Raw genomic sequence first — 24672 nt, forward strand, 5'->3', positions numbered from 1 at the left:
CTCCCTCCCCCTCCTGCCATTTCCCACAAAAACTTCCACTCTCTACCGCGTCTTGGAGGGATAAGCGCTATCTCCTTCGCCGTTGCATCCTCCTCCTCCCCTCCTCGTCCTTTCCGTCCCTCTTACATATGACCCCGTCCTTCTCCGGCGAGTTCAGCTCCACCGAGGAGCGACGCGAACGCCTGATCTCAAAGGAATCCTACCCGTCGTCTGTGGCCTCCACGCCAAACACTCTCCCGAGCCGTATCTATTCCTACGAGGGAGGTTGAAGGAGTGGGTAGCAGAGCGGAGTGAAACGCGGGTTAACGAACGGTGGTGGTTGTTTGAGATTCATTCGCTCTTTTTTTCTATTACATGTACATACATTTATATATTATTTACAGTTATCTCTCTCTCTCTTTCCTTCGGGGCTCTCTTCGAAATTCGTCCCAGGGAGAGCGATTGGGCGAGATAGGGTTTTGAGTGTCGAGTGTGAAGGAGGGTGGGTTGGGGTGCGGTAAGAGGGTTTCTGAGGAGCCCGCTCGTTAATCATCAACACAAACCTTCCGAAAAGTGGAGTCAAGGACGGAGGGAGAGATCTCCCGTCTCCCACGGTCTCTTCAGAAAGCAAATACCTTAGGGTTTAAAACATCCCACTGAGAGTGGGCCTTTCCGACGGATAGTCGACTGGGGAGAAAGTGAATAAAAAACTTGAACAAGTAGGTCTGATACCTCGTATCGAGAGAAAAATATCTATTCTGCTCGCGAGATCTATTTATCAAAAAAAAAAATACGTTATTTCTCTCAAAATGAAAACCGAGCTGATGAATTCCAGGAGAATTCAAGACGCAGAGGTTTGACTAAGAATAATATTTACTCTTTTTTTTAAAGTTTGACATTAATTCCTCATAACATTTTGTGGTGAAGACGAGTCAAGTCTCCAAGCCGTTAAACTACTCGATCTCTGCATCGCTGCAACTCTCTTTCTTGATCGAAGGAAAGCACGCGGGAGGACATTATCGAGGAAATTTAATCGATATAATAGACAGAATTCGTCTATTGCATCGGAAAAGCTCCATTTTGAGCTCTAAATCTCCTGTGGTTTTGTCAAAAGACAATGCCTACCTATATCGACGGACATTAGTGGAGATCGGTTATTCGAAGCTAGTGCTGGACGATAAGGCCTTAGGTATCGAGACTCTTAGCTGTTACGAGATAGAGTGACTTTGATTTCTTGCGTTTTCAAAGTAGGAGGAAATCTATCGAGGAAGAAAACTCTTTGGGGATTTCCCTTCCACTTCAACGTCCTTTCAAATCTTGCGCTATTGGGTCCTAGAGACAATAGGAAGGACAAATAGGCCAATAGTCATTTTTTCCATGCTTTTTTCTCACACTCCAGTTCGGGAATCGTAAAGTTTCTCACTGCCCTGGAAACTCTCCGTTGCTTGGCAGAAACCCATTCCAACGCCCGCGCGAAGGTTTTACGATCCCCTCCGCGGTATTTTACGTCTACACACTGCATACTTGATTATACACACTGGTACAACATTTTTTCGCGAGAACATGGGAGGCAGTAGCGACTTCCACTCGCGCATACACTTTTGAAGAATACGCCCACCAACCACCTCCCGAAGAATTAAATACTTAAGGCCCCCCTCTCTACCCTCCACCCCCCAAAGCAAAAGGCCCCCGTTCTCTCACCCTCGACCCTGCTGGAACGTGGGAATTCCCACGCGCTGCTACGGCGAGAGGAAAAGTGAACAGCGCACCACCAAAAGTTGAACATCTGAATAGCATTCCCGTGTCATATGTCCGCTCTCGTTGATACTTCTCCCGGCGGCGTCAACTGTAGCGTGTGAACGAAACCCCCCCCCTCCCTCACGCCTTCCCGCAGAGTCCGACGACGGAGGGGAGGCTGCTTCTTCGCTGAATCCTCCCGTCCCACCGACGGAAGGGAACATCGCGTAAAGGGTCGAGTGACTGATTCCTTCCGTGTCTTGTGGTCCGAGGATCCCAAGAGACGGTTTCGACGGGCGCGATATACTCACGGAGTCCGCCGGAGTCAGTTATTGCTTGTCTTTGACCCTGAGATGTCGGTCAGCAACCACAGCATGTCACAGATCCTTGGCGGCCGGCCCGGGGACGGTACCGGCGACCCGTCATCCAAGTTGGTGCCCATCGCCATGCAGTGGTCCTACCCGGACTTCAAGGGCTTCGGGGTCAACTCCACGGGACTCGACGAGCCCTCCGAGTATCCCCTCTTCGCAAATTTGGGCTTCACGACGGAGAATTCGAGCTCGTCGTTCAACATGACTGAGGACCCTAATGACGTCCCGCACGACGACCTAATAACCAACAAGGCGGTCCAGGCCGTCTTCTACATCCTCTACACGACGATATTCGTGCTCGGCATGTTCGGGAACGCGCTCGTGTGCTACGTGGTGGGGAGGAACAGAGCCATGCAGACGGTGACGAATCTATTCATCACCAACCTGGCCCTGTCGGACATTCTTCTGTGCACCTTGGCGGTGCCATTTACTCCCTTCTATACGTTCCTCGGTCGATGGATCTTCGGGAAAGTGCTCTGCCACCTCGTCCCATACGCGCAGGTGAGTTGAATTCTCCTTTAGTTGCCCCATACATCTAAGTTCGATTTTTTTATGTCTGAATAACAGTTACAATGGCATTTTTATGATGTTGAGGACTGATTTGGAAGTAAAAAAGTATCGCATATGAGGACTATGTTAGTAGTAGTCCGCTAGGTTAGGTAAATTCCGACGAACCCTGACACGACTGTATTTCTGAGACCTAAACAATATGACATGACGTATCCCTAAACTTCATCCTGCAATTAAAATAACTGGCTAATGAGCAATTAAAATAGGGGGAGAAAAAGAATAGGCAGTGCTTTCGACATTCCTCTACAATACCTAGAAATACAGGGTCCGTACAAAAGGTATCGGGACCGGTTCGCTGTAGCCTCAACGGAGCTGTGGATAGGGGTTCGACCGGTCGGCTCGGTAGAGGGGCCCCCCATCACTCAGGCGCACTTTAGTTCAGTCGCCTCCGGGCATGCGTTGAGACAGCAGGTGGATTCTTGTGACGTATGATTGTTTGTGGTGACGTCGCGCCAGCATAGAGCGCACGCACCATCGAGCAATGCTACGCTGTGAAGTTTTGCGTTAAACTCGGGAAATCCGCGTCGGAGACCCTTGAACTCATTAAACAGGCTTATGGGGATGATGAGTCAAGACGCAAAACAGTTTTTGAATGGAACAAAATGTTTGAGGAAGGCCGGGAGCTCGTCAAAGACGAGCACCGCGTCGGACGCCCGACAACCGCTCGAAGCGATTATCAGGTGGCCAAAGAGAAAAAATGTTTTGGACTCTGACAGGCGTTTAACCATCTCCTTTATCAGTGAGGAGACCGGCCTTTCAGTCGGAACCGTCCACATCCTTGTAACAGAGGATCTTGTGATGAGGAAAGTGTGCGCAAAGCTGATGCCGAAAGCCATGAGCAAGGAACAAAAACTGTCGCGGGTTGAAATCGCAAGAAATTTTGGACTGCGTCCAGGAAAATGAGAATTTTCTCGGCAAACGTTATTAACTCAAAGGATAGCTCAAAAGGATCTCAAAGGATATCGGTTCGACTCCATCGAGGTGGTTAAAGTAGCGACGACAAAGGCTCTCGACAGTATTCCTGAAACCGACTTCCAGCGGGGTTTTGATGAGTGGCAGACGCGCCGAACTAAGCATATATCGATGCAGGAGGAATGTATTTTGAAGATTATTAAGCAATTTTCATGATAACTGCCATAAATTTCGATTTTTGGAACCAGTCCCGATAACTTTAGTACGGACCCTGTATCGGACTTGCTTTCTTGTCAGTCTAGTTTACCAGTTTCTATCGTTTTCCAAACCCACTTCCAATTCCTTCAAAGCGCGCTATCGACTTGCTTAAGCGACCATGTTTCCGCGCCGTTATAAACCACGCTCCATACCAAGTTTTTTACGAGCCTTTTCTTAACATCCCCTCTCAAAGTCGCTGCCATGAAGTCCCTCCTTGTGAAAGGTTCTTTGCCTTACGCAGTTACAAGTATTCTTGTGGTTCCACTACTTTGACTATTATTGTTCAGAACACTTCCAAGATAGGTGAACTATTCCATCTTATCTAGTTTATGAACTCATATTTTAATATTTATCTTAGCTTTTTACTTTTTCAACAACCGCATAGTTTATATATTTTTTAAATTGATAATCATCTCTTACCTATTACCCTGACTTTCCTATAGGCTCAGAACTGCTTGCAACCCCTTGGCTCACTGGCATACTAAAGCTTGACAATCAGCATACCTAACTGGTTCTATAAATCGCCCACTGACTTTTATTGTTATGACCAGTTTCCCCATGCCAAGGTTACGGTTTCCTCCACATGCACATATAAGCTGAAAAGCACGGGTGATGATGGACATCCTTCTATTACTAGTCTTCCCAGCACTGCCTATCCCCTCTCTCTATTCGCCACACTAACCTGTTCAGTCTGACCTATTTACCGGTGGTGGATGAGTCCCTAATCTCTATAATCAACTCCTTTCTTTGTAATGCATTCAATTTTTCTGCCCGACTTACTCGTGTAACGCATTATCTAAATATACGGAACAAACAAGCTCATCCTAATGGTTCTCTGTGCTCACCTCTATTAGTGGTCTCATCATACTACTATGGTATCACGTGTACTTCTCTCCTTCGTGATTCCAAACTGATAATCTCCAAAGTAACCATTAGCCCTCTTTTTCATCCTTATATTCTACATCTCCATAATACTCCGCAAGCCTCCTCAGAGGTTTATGGCGGGGGGTGTTAGGTCATCATCGATCAAAGAAAAAAAATCAAAAAAGGAAAAAATATTGATGATCCCAATTTTTATTCATCCAAAATCAAACATATTTTTCTTTACTGCTTACCTAAGGCTCCCTGTTCCTATTTTGGGGAATAAACTAACGCTGTTCTGACATATTTCTATGGATTAATTCATCCCTCATTAATTCTTCAAGTTAACCCGTAAAAACTTCTTCCTACCATTTTTTCGTATACCCTTAAACTTTTCCACCAGAATATTATCAATACCTCCGGTTTTATTTGATTTCAACTCCCTGAATGGTCTTTCTATCTTGCAATTAAGTATACCTCGGCCCGAGGTATCCCCATCTATCTCATATTTTCTTTCTCTCTCTAAAATTCCTGGATTAATATATTTACCAAATAGATCCTGTATATATTCTTACCCTCCTTCTGGAATCTTTCCGGATTTCATTAATAATTTTCTCTCGGATATTTATTAGTAAGAACGGATTTTCTCTTTTTACTTCCTGATAGACCTTTCCCCTTTCTGTATAGCGCTCCTATTTCACCTTTCCAATGTAAACTCTACATACTCCCTCTTACCACCGCAATTTTTTATTTCTATTTATCGGTACTTTCTTCCACCTAATTCTAATACACCCTTCCATTCCTCCTCTATCTTCCTAAGCATCTAGTCCGCAATCCATGGTTCCCTTGTCCTGTTTTATTAACTGTTCCAATAGTTTCGTTTTTCGCTCTTGAAATTCCTTTCCCTTTTTTTCCTTTTATCCCTTTTTATCTTTATATGCTCCCATCTATACTTCACAACATTAAATGAATTCCATCTCTATTACATGAAGTAAGACAAAGTTAACAGGAAACGTTGCGTATAAGAAATATCTATTTTACTTCCGCTATTAGGTTTCGCATTACCACGTAATCATAAGCCTTAAAAGAACATTCTAGATTTGTTGAGACGCTACGGCAGATAAGACCGTATTGCATTACGACGACGTCTCAGGAAAATGATCGAAAGGCAGCTAAAATTTTCTACGTAGGATTCGAAGGTCAACTTAAGGCCCTTCAATTATATGGTCTTAGCCTTTGTACTGCATAAGAATCAATCATTGTGACATTGGTATTTAGCGGCGAGTACGTTGCCCATAGGGCATATTCTTACCATCAATTATTATTTAAAAACAATTGATGCTATGGTATGATTTCCATTTTGAATGAAAAGTCGTTACATACGAGGTAATTTGAAAGTTCTCGGAATTGGGTAGAAATAAACGAATTGCCTCAGTGAAACTTTTTTTATTTTTCAATGTAGTCTCCCTCTACACTAATGCACTTGGTCCAGCGATGTTCCAATATCTTGATCCCACTCGAAAATTGAATTCATTCATGCCTGCTTATTCCCTTCTACTATTACCACTTTTAAAGGCGTTGTAATTTGCAGAGCCGGCTATAGTAGTGGTTACGAGGCGCAGGCGCAGTATTAGTTATAAATAAGATATTCGTATAATAGGCGAAGTGAATTTTCAAATATTAACACTAAGACGATCCTGTCAGTAACTTCTCTCGGCACTGCTTCTAACAGCTCTCCTTAAGATAAACGAATAGGTCATGAGTTAAAGCCCCACTTATCGCAGCGAACGTGTACTGTTTCTTGAATATAAGGTGAATTCAATAAACCTTCTAAATTATGTCCGAAAGAATAAATAGCATTAAAATCTTCCGGTAAAAATCACGGAGAATTTGAGCAGGTGATTATCCGATGCGCTCGAATAGATGTGATATAATTGGACCGTTAATGAAACAATCTCAGCTGCTCCCTAATGGTCTCCTGAAATCATTCTTCCTTCTGCTTTCCTCATCATTGACGTATCTCATTAGTGTAAAAATAGATGAAATGTAATGGATTTAATCATTTATGCTTCATTAAATTTAACACCCAAAGACGTTGAAATTATAAAAAGCAAATGGTGATATCGTATTAAATCATATAAGTATACTACTTTTTTAAGACGGAGTTATGTATTTAATTTTATTTTGCCCAAATTGATATAATATTTTCCAGTTTCCCACATTTTCAATCTACAAATGAAAATAGGGAAATCCATCAAATCACTTGACAACAAGCTCAGAAACTACAGGTCTTAAAAACTATTTCGTGACTGTTGTTTTAGTGATTTCCATACTCTCTTCCTAGCAACAGGATAAGCGATATTGGAGTTATTATATATAACGTATCCAAAGCACTGCACTGCAAGATCTAATTCAACTCAACCCCATTTCCCCTGATTCAAACTGGCGTCCTCACATTTTTGGTTTTGTCCAGGTCATCAAGTTCAGGAAATGAAATTTGACAGAAATTTCTTCTCCATGATACCTGTAGCTCTAGGAAACGGTAGGGCTTTTCTTTTGAATACTTTTAATGCTTAGTGAATAATTTCGAGAATCGAAATACTTTATTCATTAAGAGGAAATATTAAGACGTAATTCTAAAATTCTAAATAACCTACCAAATTGTTATTCAGTGTTTCCTGTCCATAAACGTTACTTATATCCCACTATAATTATAAGAACGGAGAAAGGATAACATTTAAAAGTAATGTCTCCCAGAAGAACTGTTTGAGGTGTCACTTTGTGGAAGCGGTTCATATCGGAAAAGAAAATACTTTGTTCTTCCACATATATTTTATTATGCACGACCTAGGTTTTGACTTACAAAGTCATCATCAGGAGAAGTACAGAGGTCACACAGTTTTATATACTAGACAGAGATGAGGAGGGAGGTGGTACTGGTTAAGTCAGAGGAGGTAAAAGAGAAGGGAAGGGGGAGAGGGCGGTTGGGTATGGCGTCAGGAGGGGAGAGGGGCTGTGGAACAGAGGGAGGTCCAAGAGGGGGAGCGGGAGGAATAAAACAGGTCATTAGCCAATATATCCTTATAATTACTGTTCTTGGAAATTTCCAAACGTTCTAAGGCCTCTTATCTTAAACCTTTCTTCTCCAAATGTAATATCCCAGGAAAAAAGTTACTAGTGCGGTTATTTTCCAATAGGTACTTGGGAAAATGGAAGAGGGATTTCTGTTTTTGAAACAGGCGAAATATTCTTTCGCACTTTCACGGGATTTCCTCCCGGTTTTTCCAATGTAAATATCAGAGCACTCACAAAGCAATCGATACACTCCACTCTTTTCCATGATGGGAATTGTGTCCTTGCTGTTAGATAAAAGGTTAATTAAGTTACCTTTATTATAGAAGACTGGTATTATTGTGTTTTCTGGAGAGGTTCTTGTCACTTTACGAGATAAATACTCTGTACTTCACCTAATGATGAATTTGTAAGTCGAAAATTAGGTCGTGAAATAATAAAATATATGTGGAAGAACAAAGCATTTTATTTTCTGAAATTTCTCCCAACAAGGGCTATTATTTGAAGAACAATTATATTTATTTGTCTTTAGTCCAAAAACTGAACATTTTGGCCTTTACATCGGACTATTATCAATGACAACAATGGTTACATTTACAAACACCCAAGCCCTCGGTTGAAGAAAACCCACCCAGGCGAGAATAGAACCCACGACCCTGGGAATCGCAGACGAGGAAGTTACTCCGCCGCCACCGGGATCTTTGTAAGAATTAGCAAATGAATTACCGAACGTAAGCTTTTGAGATACTAAAATTTCTCGCATTTGATCCAACCCTCATCAAAACTACCTAAAATCATCCTAGGTGGTATTGATTAGGTGATGCCACTCATAAAGTTATTCCTATTACCGGGTCTACCACCGTCAGATGCCATTTTGGGGCATGGAAGAGTATTTTTGAGTTTCAGTAGTGAGTGTAAATATCCAGGGACTTAATAGTACCAGGAGTCTTAATGGAAGTGAGAGGTAACGTATGGACATTAAAAATAAAACGGTGGAAGCTGGAAATGAAATTTTCCTTTCCTTCAATTAAATGTTTGAGGTCCTCCAACAAAAAATGACATTTTATGCTCCTTGAAATTTCGTTTTTTTCACTGTTGATGAGATAAAGGTAATTCAATCAACTTGGCATAAAAATTCATTTCATTTTCTGTTTTTTTTTTGATGAACACGTGAACGAGAAACTCAATTTCAATGCAAACATAATTTCGACTCGATAGAATTTACTATGCAATTACTGCCAATTCCTTACTGTGCAATCATTTTTGCGACTTTTCATAAAAATCATGCGAATGTGATCAGCTCGTTTTAATAAGTTTGTTCTTTATGTTAACATCACTAAATAGTTTGCTTCGTTATCGCCATAGTGTAGTTTGCGAATTGTTTATTTTTTCCACGAATTTTGAATATTTATTTCACTCGACAAATTCAAATAAACTGTGGGAGATGCCACGACAGTAACTTTTAACGGACTCATCCAATAATTCAAGGGTTTATTTAACTTATATCTCCCATTAGTGTAATAGAGATCATTAGTGACATCAACCTTCTTGCCCCACCTTTTTTTTTAAACTTACTTTCATATTTCTACGGCAGTTTGTGCTCTCGGTTATAAATATAGCCAATAGATTGTTCTTCTGATCTTTTATGTTCTTCTCATTTCCTTTATGTAAGCCAGCATTAGGTTTGGGTCAACGTTATCATGTCAAAGTGATGAAATTTGACAGAAATTAATATTTTTTTATATAATAGCTCTCAGGACTAGCAAGGCCTTACCCTAGCTGGTGCTCTCCTTACACCAAAATTGGTCTTTGACGAGAAATTCTTCTGCCATTTTACCTACCCTTCTGTTAATATTATACGTAGGATTTGCTATGTTTGAAGAATGGAAAATTACATTACCCTTTTACATATATTAATCCGGTTCTTTTGCTGTACATTGTAATTGTTTCAATTCATTTAAATTAGAAATATATCTCTCCTTTTTAAGTACCACAACTGTGCAATGGTTGACCGTACATACGTATTTCACCACATAACTACGTTAACGCACCCCTCCTAATTATTTTTACTGTCGGACGTGAAGAACAACCCTTAAAGACTATTTTCTTTTATATCCCCTTGAATGGCCAACTGGGATAATCTTCCCTTTACGACCAGCGCTGTCCGCTTTGTCTTGCCTCCACCTTGAGCAGTGAAAACTTGGATGGCTATCTAATTGAGGAATGACTGAACGTTGGACCTGAATTTCCCCGTACATTTTCTTAAGAAAATTAATCAGTCTTACCATTGCAGTTTCATATATTTTGCTTTGAAGACATTCAAAATCAATAATGACCCTGTGAACCAAATATTACACCATTCAGCCCTCTTGAGATCAGCACAAATAAAGTTGATGCGTGGGTATACACAAGAATAGACTATTCCTCATAAAAATCAAGCGAGAAAGAGACACGGCATTCAATTTAACGATACTTTTTTTTAGAACGGCCAGAGTCAGGCAAATATTTACTGACCGGGTATAGTGGTACAGTGATATTATACACGAGCGGTCAAAAACTATAACTTTCGTGGCAACATGTCTGTTTAACGTGGGAGGAAGCGACCCTTTTAATTTGAAATTTCACCAGGAAAGGTAGGTAGGTGAATAGAGATGATTTATCCCAAGAGGTATTCCGTGGCGGGGATGGAAATGCAGACTACAATTACACGTGGTCCTACCGCAGTTGGCCCCGAAGAAAGCCCAGCGGAGAGTTGCGGCTTCCTACTGACAAATCGGCCGTAGGTATCTATTGATACAGGCATGATTTGAAGCAGGAGTGATTTAAAATTATATGATACTATATGCCCTTAGCGCCCCAATTCCCCTCGAAAATAGCAGGCCAGCAGGCTTCAAATTTGCCAACAACCTCGAATACTTTGATGCAAACATGTTTGCATGACCCGTCTAAATAAAATGTAATTCGGAAAAGAATGATTAATTACAGTGTTTGCTAGTGGTAAACCTCTTTCATTCTCTATATCGCGCCTTGAAATTCCTTCCCGTTTCTACAACACAAACTCTTAGGTTCGTTACAAGAGAAACATAACTCCCCTTTCGTTCGGATAATCCAGTTTGCCTTTAGAGCTTAACAGAATCTTATCTACAGCTAAAGGATGTTGATTTAAGAGGTTTAAAGTGTATTTAGGAATGAGTTTTACGATTGTATATGTAAGATTGCCCATGAATGATAAAAATAACCACTTGATACTTGGGTGGGTTAAGAGTAGAGGGAACAACGTATGTAACATGGAATGATACGCAGACATTTTATCCTTATGTGTTTTTTTGAGTTTAGGTGGATGGTAACATCCAAAATGGCGTTCTTGCGCTAAATAGAAGGATGATGGAAACACAATCACACTCCCTTCCATTCCCTTGCCATCTCTACTATCTATGTAGGAGCAGTGAATATGTGCGATGCCGAGTATTCTGATAAAGACGCGCTTCTATCGAGACCGCTGTCCTCACTGTTCAGTATATTGATGTGGAAAAGATATATATTCCATTTTACACGGAACCATAAGTAATGAAAAAACTTAAGTACAAAAATTACTTAAAATTAATTAAAATTGTTTGCCATATTTTCCGAGGTTTTAATGGGAACTGCTCGTTACTATATGGACCAATAAGTTCTTCTGGAAGTCCATTATCCGTATTATCACCCATTGCGTCACAATTTCTCTGAAACTATTACGAGCTAATTGGTAAAACATTATCAGGCAGTAATTTCCAATGCATTTTTATTTCCCTGAGGAAATTTTATTTCCATGAATCTCTCATGTAGTTTTAAAAGTTCTTTCTAAGTGACTTCAATATTTCATCCTTTCGTAAAAGAATGCAATCCTTTTCATTCCGAAGTGGAATGAACTTCATGGGATGATTTTTGAAGTAATACCTAAAATTTACATTGCTTTTTTTCATAAATGTATAGGAATTGCTTACTCAAACATGCACATCACCACTAACAGTCAGTCAGTTGTGGTTAGTTAGTCAGGCAGTCTGCCAGTTGTGGTTTTCATCCCACTGTCGTACATCACTACTTGCTCAAATCTTTTCCGTCTTCTGCCCAAGGCCTCCCTTCAAATTATATCTACATTTGTTGCTATTTTTTTGTTAAAACTCATCATTCCGCTGTAGAACCATATTCCCTCTGCCTTCAATTCACTAAGTTTATTTTTCTCAGCTGGTCGGATTTTTCGGATCTAAATATCTCAGAAAGTTTTCATAAACCACTACCTGAAAGATATTTTAGTATTATTAGCCGTTGACATTTACTTCTTCTGATGTGAAGCCGACTATAATGTCCCTATTCAACTCATCCCATCTCTCTTGATTCTTTCCGCGAAGAATAGCCGACATGCAGGGGACATAAATAAGCATCTAATGGACGTCTAATAAATGATACTCCTGCGAACATTAGGAACTGGCGGGAATATTAATCGAAAGTTTCAGAATGGATTAACACCATCCGATAATAAGAGATGCAAATTTAAGGAAGTAGAAGGGAGGAACTGAAAAGTAAGTGAAGGGCTCCAAGTGTGAAGGGCTATCCTGTGTAAATAACTGTTCATGATGAAAAGATAACATGGATTAATGAGTTTTACGTCATGAAATGTTTGTCCTTACTTTTTTTAAATTTGAGCTCGATCACTTTTTTCGGACATGATGCTGACTTTGGTTATTGTCCTAATAATATATATATATATATATATATATATATATATATATATATATATATATATATACGTAAACATACATATATATAATATGTATATATATATAAAGATATATATATATATATATATACACACGTATATATACATATATATATACAAAAATATATATACATATATATGTATATATATTTTTGTATATATATTTTTGTATATATATATGTATATATATGTGTGTATATATATATATATATACACACACAAACACACCTGTATTTTTAACACTCGTCGATGCTCATGGATGCAGTAATAAAACAAACGGTGCATTATTTTTCTGTGAAAGCTTAAAAGGAGCGTTAAAACATAGTTACTTTGGAAAAAAGCAGGTAAATTTAAATTCTGATAGAAAGATCTAATAAGAACTTGTGTTAGCTAAAATTCAAACTGCATGTTATGGTTACTTTTGGGCAAAAATATTTAAAAAAAATAGGGTTTGAAGTTGAGAGACCATTATACGAGGGTCATCCGGAAAGTAGTACCCGTTCGTGAAATAAAGACACAAAAGTAAATATTAACAAACATAAAAAATTTTATTTGAAAGAGGATACTTTAAACTACTTCTCAACATAATCTCCAAGCAAATTAAGGCATTTGTCATAACGTGTGACAAGTTTCTGTATTCCTGCTGCATAGTCCTTCGCCGCCAGCTCATTGAGATACGCGAGGGACCCATCTTGCACAAATTTTTGCATAATGCAGATGGTGTTTAACAATTTCATGAACAATTGTTCGAGAAACATTGGGAAAATGCTCACAGATGTCATCAATTGTGACGCGCCGATCGTTCCTCACGAATTCGTCAACTGAGCTCACCAGTTGGTCTGTAATGACAGACGGTCTACCCGAACGCTCATCGTCGTGTGTGTTCCCCCTCCCCATGTTGAAGTTGCGACACCACCGCCGAACAGACGACTCGTCCATTACATTGTCTCCATACACCTCCTTTAATTGGCGATGAATATCACATGGGCGAACGTTTCTTGCATTGAGGAATTTAATCACTGCCCTCACTTCACAACTGGCGGCGTTCTCAATTTTTTTAAACATTGTAAACAATCACAGAAACAACACAGGCAATGCTAGCGTCACGCAACTTGGCTCAGAGAAGGCAGACAAGCCACTGAAGCTATCTGACCTCGTCCAGCGGCTACTCGCGTCGTCAGCACTTCATGCGGCACGAACGGGTACTACTTTCCGGATGACCCTCGTAGATAATAGGACTTTTTAGGCATGTTGGTGGAATAAAAAATGAGAATGTTCCATAAAAATCACCAAAAAATGAGCTTTTGAAGCTCTTGATATAATTAGTACTAATTATATTGAAGTCAAAATGCCAATAAAAATCACCTTAAGGCTCGGTAAGCTGCGTGTGTCCAACAAAGTCCGACTTTTAAATATTTCTTTTCAGTATATAATTTTATACTGAACATTTTTTCATCGTTTCAATATATCCCTTGAACCTCCATGCTTTCATAAAACATAATTTTACAAACAAAATGAATTTCTCGGTAATGGTTGAAGGTTTGTACCTGGACATACATACCTTGACCTTGAGGACGCAAAGTGGGTCTCTTGTCAGCTTTAAATAATTTTCTGGCCTTATTAACAGCTTTGTGCAATATATGAATATAATAAGGTAAAGTAATCATAATGTAAAGGACAAGCGAAATTTTTAGAAAATAATGTACATGCTTTAGATGAATCACTCCCAACAATTTGGTGTGTGACTGTAGGTAATTTGACTGTAGATGTGCTCATATTCACCTACTTCATAATAAAAGCTATCCATGTACACTAATATTAAAATTGATTATTTTTAATACCTTGATGTTGAAAAGTAGATAAATGGAGGGTATCATTGTAAATACAGCAGTATTTGTAGTGTGAAATTACAAAATTACTAGCTCTGGTAGCAAAATGCGATGAGCCGACACATTAGTGACAAAGAGATATTTTTATAACTTAATTTAAAAATTATATATCCGTCTTTCCAGATTTAACTTTTTAACCAAAACGACCAGTTTGGAAAAATATTATTCTAATCAATTGGTGACAATATTGTTGGAGGGGCAAGTCACACTTCTGAGGTGCAGCGGGGGGGGGGGGGGGCGTAGCGCTTTGGTGGTGCGTAATGAGTACAGTTAACTTCAGTAATGATCTGGGTGTGTGACTAAAGGTGGTATAGGCCATTGCTCATTGAGGATTTAGTGGGATTTTCATTTAACCTAGAGATATACCCCGGGGAGTGGTTGTGTAAAAACTGATCTTTGACTGATCTTCGGTCAAAGTCGTAATTATATCGAGTTAATTCAAACTGTTCCGGATGCTCGATTTGATTCATTTTCTTTCAAATTCCACGTTTATGGAAAAAATTCTGGACAAAATGTTCCTGTTTGTTTATTTTCGATTACGTGATTTGCGATGAGTGAAGAATATGAGACAGATAAGCAAGCGCATTCGCGGTTATTGATAACTTTGAACTTACAGCCTGTTTTCCCCAAACGAGTAGCATTGTAATGAGCTTATAAACGCCTGTTTTGGACATATTACTGCTTTTATCAGTATTATTTCAAAACAGGGTATTAAGAACAAGCAGAAAGACATGATTTTGAAGTGCATTTGCGATTTTTTAGCTAGAGGGGCCTTAGAATGGGAATTCGTTCCATATAAGAGGCCCATTTTTGCCATTTCCGCCATTTGATCGGGAAAACGAATAAATTTCCCTCAACAAAAGTTCTTTATTTTTGATGAAGAGTCTTAGATTTCTTTAAGTATTCATTTTTAAGAAGCGATATTTCTTACTGAGTTGAGTAAGTAAGTCTTTTTTTTTAGTTTTCGAGATTTGAGGGAATAAGGAGAATTTTGTGAAATGGACTATAGAAAGCTGCGTGCTCTAAGAAAGGGTAGGTCAGAGGCGGCGGATGGTAAATAGTTGGCATAATCGGTTTGGAAAAAGATTTAATAGAAGAATTAGTTGACGGAATGCTTATCATGACATTTAGAAGACTCAGTTGTCGAATATACCTATGACCTCAAAGAATGAAAACAGCATGATCATTTAAATGCAAAATATTTCTCGAATTTAATAGAAAAAGAACAGTTTGAAAAAAAAATTTGAATCAGTAATTTTATTTCAAATTTCCCACGACAATAATAATGGCTACACCTTTTTGATCCAAGTGAGAGTGATAAACAAAACTATGGTGGAGCTTCAGGTAACTTCTAAGGATACTTGTACTGTTTTACTGTTATCGTTTGTAGTGATTAGAGTTATTAAGAATTATTCAGTTTATGAAATTTTAAATTCCTCTACGGAAATAAATCAACTATAAGTTAAAAGATAAAATGAAAGACATTTATGCCAGTGTGCCAGAATGGAGAGAACACATCAGCCTTTCCCATAGCACCTATGACAATTTCGTCATCTAGCAGGAAAACGTTTTACTGAGCACACACCTTAGAGCACACAGCAGTTAATTGGGAAATATACCGTCTCCCTTGGTATCTATTAGCTGATAGTTTTGCTCACCAAAATATTTTTATGGAGATATAAAACTACCCTCTTTGCAATTATTGGATAATGTCAACTTATTCTGTTAACTTTAAAGCTCCGCGGAAGTCTTAAGGGTCGGTATCAATCAAATAAATGTTCAAATTGGAAGAAATGGAATTTATTTTTGCATTCAGATTGTGGGTTAGAGATAATAATGGATATAATAGGTGTTTAATCTATGAACTCTTAGGATTGTAATGCTTTTTCCATGGGGAATGTGTTTGCAAATTAAAGGTTTAGAATAAAAGTAGGCACAAAAAGGCCCTTTTTATACACCTCAAAATCTTCCCTCTTTGCCAAATACGTACTCGCAAATAAGCAAGCAACCTGAAAACTTACTGGAGTAAAATTTGGTTAAATGAAAAGAAAGAAGACATTAACTCGAACATCCTAGAAGAGTTTAAAATCTTGAGATAAGATTTTGACTCTGAACAAGCAGTAGTCCATTATCACTTGCACGAAATATCTTCCAGTTTGCTTCTCTCCACATGACCTCAAAATGAAATTCCCTTAGTAACGATCCACTTCTCCTTTAGTCAAACTCTAAACCAATTCCGCTCGTAACTCACCTACAGACATCATGCTCGCTTCCACAGTTGGTTTTCCCTGATATTTTTTAAAACCAATCTTTTTCGGTAACCAAATTTTGTCGTGGAAAAATATATTGTTTCAAAAAATTACCTATACATGCATTTTGCGGTGTTATTCCATCAAGTTACGCTCACCCCATTGAGTTCTTTTCACAAGGACGGGGACTGAAAGCGTTCAAAGTGGCGTGGTGAATTGATGTGTGTGTGAGAGAGAGAAAGAGACAGGTTTAATCTCAAACATGAGATTCACTTCAACCGCACATCACCACGCTTATTTGAGTTAAACGATATTTAATCGACACACAAAAAGATATTCGCCCCGTACATTTACATATTTTCTGTGAAATCTTCCTCAAAAAATTGATTTTTTTGCCAGAGTTAGTCGTAGGATTGACGCAAACTACTTTTTTTTCTGTTCGTTTCGAATTAGAAGGTCGTGTGAGTTCACGCTTGGGTAATAGAATGGAATAATATATAAAAATCAGAGAAAGGCGGCAAAAAACAAAACAATGTTTTGGTCTTCAATCAGCAAGATAGTAATACAATTTTACTAATTTGGATATCCCAGTATCATGCTAATACATTCAAATTGGTGGGAACGGAACTAATTAATACTAGCATATTGGTAGTGAAAATGCAGAGGGTTAATATTAGAGAGGAAATGATAAAAATAAAGGAGCTTCACCAAAATCATCAAGGCATGCATGACTACCAAATTTTCCTTGAGTGGGTACTGAGCGATACATCAAAATTATTATTATTTCATTAAAACAAATAAAAATCTAAAAACTTCTAACATTTGGTCATTGTAAGTCTGGATCAATCACATAGAAAAAATGCTCGAATGCGTTTCGGGTATTCATTTTCTATTGCCCTAAAGCTACTATTTTAGCAACGTGAAGAAATGGGGTATTGCAAAATCATTAGAAATCAGATAATATTTTCTAAAGTTGGTTTTACACCTGAGATTTTTCCGCGGGAAAATTATGAATGAAATTAAAACTGTGATACACGGAACTCTTTCGGGGCTGCATGCGAAATGGGTGTGCATTTAAATAAAGACGGCATGAAATCATTGTATAGTCTGGAATGAAGAATAAGATCCCAATCAAGCTTGAAATAAATGCCCTTTTTAAAAGTGGATACGAAATTCGAGCAGCCCTCCGTAATAGCCCAGACTGCTTACACGGGATATGGATGGTAAGGCAGAAACGGGAGACGCCCCATTACCCTAGGCATCAGTCTCAAGCTTACGGCAGCTTAATTTTTAAAGCAAGCGATTAAATTCGATGATGAAGGTTATTAAGAGTTAAAACATGCCGCCAAGTGCAAAACCATCGTTATTCCGCAGAAAATGTCGTTAAAGGCCGGGTAGATTACTCGTGCCGTAAAATTGAGTCGTAATTGAATTAGAATTTACATCGTTGCCTGCCTTCCGCCTAAGTGAGATGGAAATGGGGAAGGCAAATTAGTTCATGGTTTCCACGCGTAATAATACTGCTCTGCAAGGGAAGTGTGAGAGGGTCGCATCTTTTGCGGTTTTCCCAAGGGCCAATCACGTAATAAATTCATCAATTCCTGTGGATTTCATGATTAGGTCAATCCTACTGGGTTAACCCTGGGGAGATTTTAGACCTCCCTCTCTACACACAAACATATATTATTATTAAGTAATCAGCCGGTTAAGGTAGGTTTTGCATGGACAGGACTATCAAATAAATATTTTTTGACTCCAAACAAAACACAATCCAGCAAATACTCAACATCAAGTCCATCCTCATCTCTGTGTGCCTCCTTCCTCCATTCATCCCGTACAACATCCCTATCATGTTCCCGCCCTTTCCTCGTTTACCTAACATTCTCGCCTCTATTAAAGTCTTCAAAATCCTACTGCCGACCAATATCCTTCCCTTCATCCATTTTTCTTGCCTCCTCAGGATTTCTCCCAACAAACCCTATTCTAGCCCACCATGCCTAGTACTTCCTCATTTGTAATGCTTTCGGTCCACTTCACCTTCTCTATAATTCTCCACACCCACATTTCAAAAGCCTCCAATCTAATTCTGCCATCCTTCTTCAGTGACCACGTTTCCGCGCGGTACATAACTACGCTCCATATCAAAGTTTTTACGTGTCTTTTCTTAATATCCTTACTCAACGTCCCTGTCATCAACTCCCTTCCCCTTGTGAAAGCCTCTTTGCTTAGCGCAATTCTTCTCCTTACATCCCTACTACTTTGACCGTGTTGGTCCAAAACACTTCCGAGATACGTAAACTGTTCTACCTGCTCTAGTTTTTGCCCTCCTATTTTAATGTTGAGCTTAGCCTTTTTCTTTCTAGAAAATCGCATAACATTTGTTTTATTAATATTGATTCTCATCCCATACCTGTCGCACTGAATTTCCAAATCACCCAGCAATGCTTGCAAACCCTTGGCTGACTGACAAACTAAAGCTTGGTCATCAGCAAACCTAACTGGTTCTACGAATTCCCCGCTCACTTTCACTCCTACCTCCAGTTCTACGCATGTCTCTTTAATCATTTCCTCTACATATACGTTGAACAGCAACGATGACAATCGACAGCCCTGCTTTACGCCTCTTCCTTACACTGCGCATCCGGACTCTCCGTTCCCCACTCTCACCTGAGCAGTCTGAGACATGTACAGATTGCGGATTAGCCTCTTGTCCCGCCAATGTATTCCTATTTTCTGCAAGATACTCATTAGTTTTTCCCAATTCCCTCCATCAAACGCCTTTTCGAAATCTACGAAACAGGCAAATACATCCTGACTGTATTCTATATTCCTCTCAATTGGTGATCTCATTACTGCAATGGCGTGCCACTCCCCTTTCTAAATCCAAACTGATCATCCCCTAAGTCATCATTTGCCTTGCTCTCCATCCTTTGGTATTTAATCCTGAGAACCACTTTAGCTGGATCGGAAATAAAACTTATTGTTCTGCAGTCCTCTAATAATGTTGCCTTTACCTTTTTTGGAATAGGAACTAGCATTCACAAAGTCTTACGGCCAGATTCCTTCCTACATCTACATGTACATAATACCCCGCAAGCCGCCGCAAGGGCGTGTAGCGGGGGGTGTTAGGTCACCAACTGTAAAAAGGAACAAAACCACATGCAAAACAACAACATGGAATATTACACCCACAGCAGCGCACACAATCATGCAAAAATCCCTTCATCCAACACTCACTCTTCCTAATAGATACTACGAATCAGCCCATATAGCCAATCCCTCGCACATTTTTATGAAACTTTTAGTAGTTCCGCAGGAATGTTGTCTTATCTCCCACGGCCTTATTTAATTTAATCTCCCATTAATGCCTTTTCTATCTCAACGTCGAATATACTCCAATAGGAATAGCTCCACGTCATGTTCTCTTTCTATGCCTAACCCAGTTGGCTTAAGTTCATTAACATACAATTCTTCTATATATTCCTTCCGTCTCTCCTGGATCTTTTCTATGCTAAATATTATCTTACCCAACTTATATCCAACTGTTAGCACCGTTCTTCCCTTCTTACTTCCCGATAGTGATTTATCCTTGCTGTATAGCGCACCAATTTCTTTCATCTTCTGCAAATCTTCCATACCTTATTCTACGTCTTCCAAAATGCTTCTTTTGCTTGATTTGTTGCCCATCTCAATTTATTATTTAACTTTTTGTACTCCCTTTTGCCTAACACTGTATTTAGATTCTTCCATTTTCTTCTCTCATCTATATTTGTAGTCATCTCATCCGTCATCCATAGTTTCCTTGTCCTATTCCCCATTAATGGTTCCTATAGTTACATAAACACATATGTAAGATTAAATAAATATATATTGTACGAGGGTAAACCCAGAAGTACCCGGCCCAATGAAGAAAACACAAATATTTTGGAAAAAATTGTATTTATTTCTAAAGATAATATCCTTTCATCTCTATATACTTTTCCCAGCGATGTCCAATATTTTCGATACCCTTTTTATAATAAGAACTGTCTTGCTTCTCAAAATAGCCATTAACAGCCGACTTCACTTCTTCACGGTTGGAAAATCTTTGACCACCGGGCCATTTTTTCAAATTTGCGGACAGAAAATAATCCGAGGGTGCTAAATCTGGTAGCCATTGGGTAGCAATCATGAGGTAGCTATTCAAACTTTATTGTTGTATTGTTATAAAATATATAATTATTTTATACATATCGATATTATATAAAATCATTATACATTTATAATTTATATCTTTTTTCCAAACACTAAAAGACGCCAAAAAGTTGAAAACAATACATTTGGATGAGGAAAATGGAAAGAAACACGCAGAAGATAATAAAAAGGCTACTGCGGAAGGTCAAAGGGTCCCCATCACAAGCATAAAACGTTTCGTTGAACAGGACATGAACCACGAACCTTCCACATACCGTATCGCTGATCTATTAATTAAGATACTGAGAAAGAGTTATCATCACTGGAATTGCCACTGTTCCCGTCTACCTCGTCTATATTTATGTATGTATATATATATATATATATATATATATATATATATATATATATATATATATGTACAGATATGTACTTATGTATGTGTCTGTGAATACTTGCATATGATAACGACTGAAAAACCTCTTAGAGGAAGTATAAACTCGAGGCCGCTGTACAAATACTACACATGACAACATATAAAAGAAGAACGGTCGTTGGACTTTTATGACGGTTATCACCGCATTCGTGTACAGAATAAAAATGGAGGGTGAAAAACAGAAAATGGTTAAGGGGGCGGGTGAGGGGGTACAGGGGGAAAGGGCTATGACATGTTATTGGGAGTTGGGGGTCAGTGTTAAAGGAGGGTTCAAATGCACGCTGACTTACGAGTTATTACATCCATGTTGGTCGTGGATTTGAAGAGAGATTTTAAGGAGGAAAAAGAAAAGTAGTGATGGAAAGGTAAACCATGAGAAGAAGAATACACAGATGCAGGGTAGATGGACGGGGAAGCTGATTTGATTGAAATATCTGATTATTTATGCGGAGGTAGAATAGGGTTCTACATTTTCCAGTATGGAAAGGAGGGGGAAATATTTGCGAATGAGGATGTAATAAAGGACATTTTTGAAGGGATAGCCAGTGTGGAAGTGGAGTACATGGACAGATGACTTGAGGAGGTGAGGGACTGAAAATGGATTAATGGACTTTGAGATCTTTCTCAGTTTTAAGGACCGTTAGAATGATACATCATGATGAGCATTACATAAAAACGGTTACACACAAGAGGCACCAGAAAAATAGGATCGAGGTGGATTCACCATTTGTAATATGGGATAAAAATATTTGTTTTAAAATTTTAATTTAATGTGATTCAGGGAATTTCAAGGTTTTGCATAGGTTAAGTATGGTCTCACAATTTCGGGGCAAGAAGTGTAGGAGATGGAAAAAGGTGAAAGATTTTCTAAGGTGCTTCTGATATCCCCGTTTAAGCAGCACGCAGTGTGTGTTATCAAGATGCCTGTTTAATGTGGGGGTGTTGTAAATTTGATACCCTCTAATTGATTGCCATTATTGAAAGTGAATTCATGATTAAGTATTTGGAGTGGAAGGGAGAGAAACCTCTGTAGTACAAATATTACCATTTATTTGTTGATTTTATCGACACTGTTGTGTAGAATTTATGATTTTGAAGGTGAATATCGGTGATTAGGAAAGAAAAAGTAGAGCATTTAATGAATATAATGGGAGTAGTGAATTTAATGGAGGAAGATGAGGTTAGACTTGAAAAGAGACTGTAAAGGTTATTTTTTCAGTGTTGAAAGGTGAAAAATGTCAACAAATTATCAGGTTCATAAAAGTCGTTCAAAGGTTTTGCCGGAAAGCGGAATTTGTTCTAGCTTACCAATAAAGAGGTTGGTATTATCTGGGACCTTACGGAAGCCTATAACAGTGTTTAGGTCCGGAGTAGAAACGTTTGTTTTAGAGAAAAGCTATTCACTCACGACAAATTTGAAATATTCGGTAGAAACTGGTAGTTCCTAGTAGTAGTTTTGAGGGGAGGCGACCGACAGCTGAGGTCATTTGCGCCATAGGGGATGGAGAGGAAAGGATGAAGGGTGGAGAGAAACCCGGCGTCAGCATTAGCCTACTCTTTACGAAAGGCGCCAAGGGGTCCGCAGTTTAACGTCCCATCCGACGGACGGCGTACTCACTCAAAGTGCCCTCCACAAAGCACCTCGAGTAGGGATCGAGGTACCTCTGAAAAATATTCAACACCGCCGGGATTTGAACCCGCGCCCTCAGGGTGGGAAGCCAGTACGTTAGCCCCCGCACCATCTTGATCCCCCAAACTAATTGGAAGGAAGATTAGGCGTCTATCTTTGGGAAAAGGTGTGGTGTTTGAGAGGACAAGACATGATCGTAAGAGATGGATGTGTAGAATGAGGCGGCTTCCATAGCAACCATGGCAGGTTTTAAATGAGGATGGTAGATCGTAATATATTTGGTTGAAAAAATTGGAGATGTAAAACAGGAGTTTAAGGAATGGGTAATGGCTTGCAGATCTACGAAGACTGACATTCTTACGGTGGGGGTATTAAAACTTGAAACAATTGGGCGGCCCATTAATCATGGGCAGAATGTAGAATTGGACGGATCTTAGGGTTCGGGGTTGACAGGATGGACATATCTTATGGGGAGTGACTTTTATCAGGTTTAAATTCACTCGAAAAGGAATAAATATATCTTAGAAATTGTAGTTTGGGAGTTCTGATGAGGGAGGTATGGGCAGGTGGCTCATTAAGTGGACGAAGGCCGGTCAATTGATTTTGGGTTTTGAGTAGTAATACGGAGGAATCCTTGTCTAAGGAGTTCACCATAACATTTAGAGGGCTTTTCTTTCGTTTACGGGTAGATGTCTTCCGGGTTAAATTGATTCGATTAAGACTTTTGTAAAGTTTTTTGAAGAAGAAGTTTAATGAAGATTACAGCTGGATTTTTTTAAGGTAAGTATTTCGGTTCATGAGTGTGAATCGGATGGAATTTGATGAAAGCAGCATTGTTGGGGAAGCGGCTTGAAGATCGTTGATTGGAATCCCAAAAAGTCCGTCCCCGTTGATTTATATAAAAAATTAAGATGTCGGTGGTGACTTAAATGTGATTTATTTTTGGCGTTCGGGAGGAAGACAGACCGTTTTCAAGGAACGATAGCTCCTGTCTGTTTACTGTGGCCGTAGATGACGACTTTGTGCGGGGACTTCTGGAGGAAGGGTGGATACAGAAAGGCCCGAAGAGAGGCAGTTAGATTCTAGGAGGAACGGAGGGCAATGTGACGGAGGAGGAAGGTTATGATCTCTGTGGAGTTAGGGAGAATAAGAGAGCAGAGGGGAGGCTCCGGCGGAAGTGGATGGATAGGCCACGGCTGAAGGAAATAGAGATATTTATTTATAACAATCCAATCCCTAAGGCTCGAAAGAGAATTCTAAGATTCATGCGACAGACCATTTCAATGTCGAATTAAAACATTATATGTCATGCATTAAATAATCACATTTGAAATGCAAATATGGAATATCGTACAGAGCAATTACATTTAATTTGGGGTCGTGCAACACCGCCTCAAGGTATGGCGATTTCCTTTACTCTATATCTATCTTATTTTTACCCTATATTTTGGAATTAAAGTGCCAATGTTCTTAGTACTCATACTTTATTCTAGTCATCTCAAAAGCTTCTTAACTTAAGGAAGGATGCGGGAAGGAGATAATGAGAAGTATACTGCGCGTTGGGCTAGAAGAGGGTCGGGTCGTCACGCACCACCATCAGATGAATAGGCAAATTTTGAAAAGAGCTAAAAAGTATGCTTCAAATGATTATTTTTATGTTCTATTTAATGTATCGTCTATCAATTATTGCAAGGCCTAATATCCCTTTTGTGAGTGAAAAAATGACCTAAAGAATACGCATTAAGTTCTATGTTTATTTTGAAGCTGTTTTGCCGCAGT

At 39.1% G+C, this 24672-nt stretch overlaps 1 protein-coding gene across 1 annotated transcript in view; it reads left to right on the forward strand.

Moving 5' to 3' along the window:
• Positions 1–1091: 1091 nt before the first annotated feature.
• LOC139698350 (prolactin-releasing peptide receptor-like) overlaps positions 1092–24672 on the forward strand; it is a gene marked incomplete at its 3' end in the record, with an annotated part of 57774 nt that continues 34193 nt past the window's right edge. Inside the window, exon 1 of the mRNA XM_071597268.1 lies at positions 1092–2588. Within this exon, the coding sequence (XP_071453369.1) occupies positions 2070–2588 (519 nt within the window). The remainder of the gene's footprint in view (positions 2589–24672) is intronic.

Source organism: Hetaerina americana, unplaced genomic scaffold (assembly GCF_022747635.1).
Source record: "Hetaerina americana unplaced genomic scaffold, ioHetAmer1.1.p SCAF_83, whole genome shotgun sequence".
Classification (NCBI taxonomy): domain Eukaryota; kingdom Metazoa; phylum Arthropoda; class Insecta; order Odonata; family Calopterygidae; genus Hetaerina; species Hetaerina americana.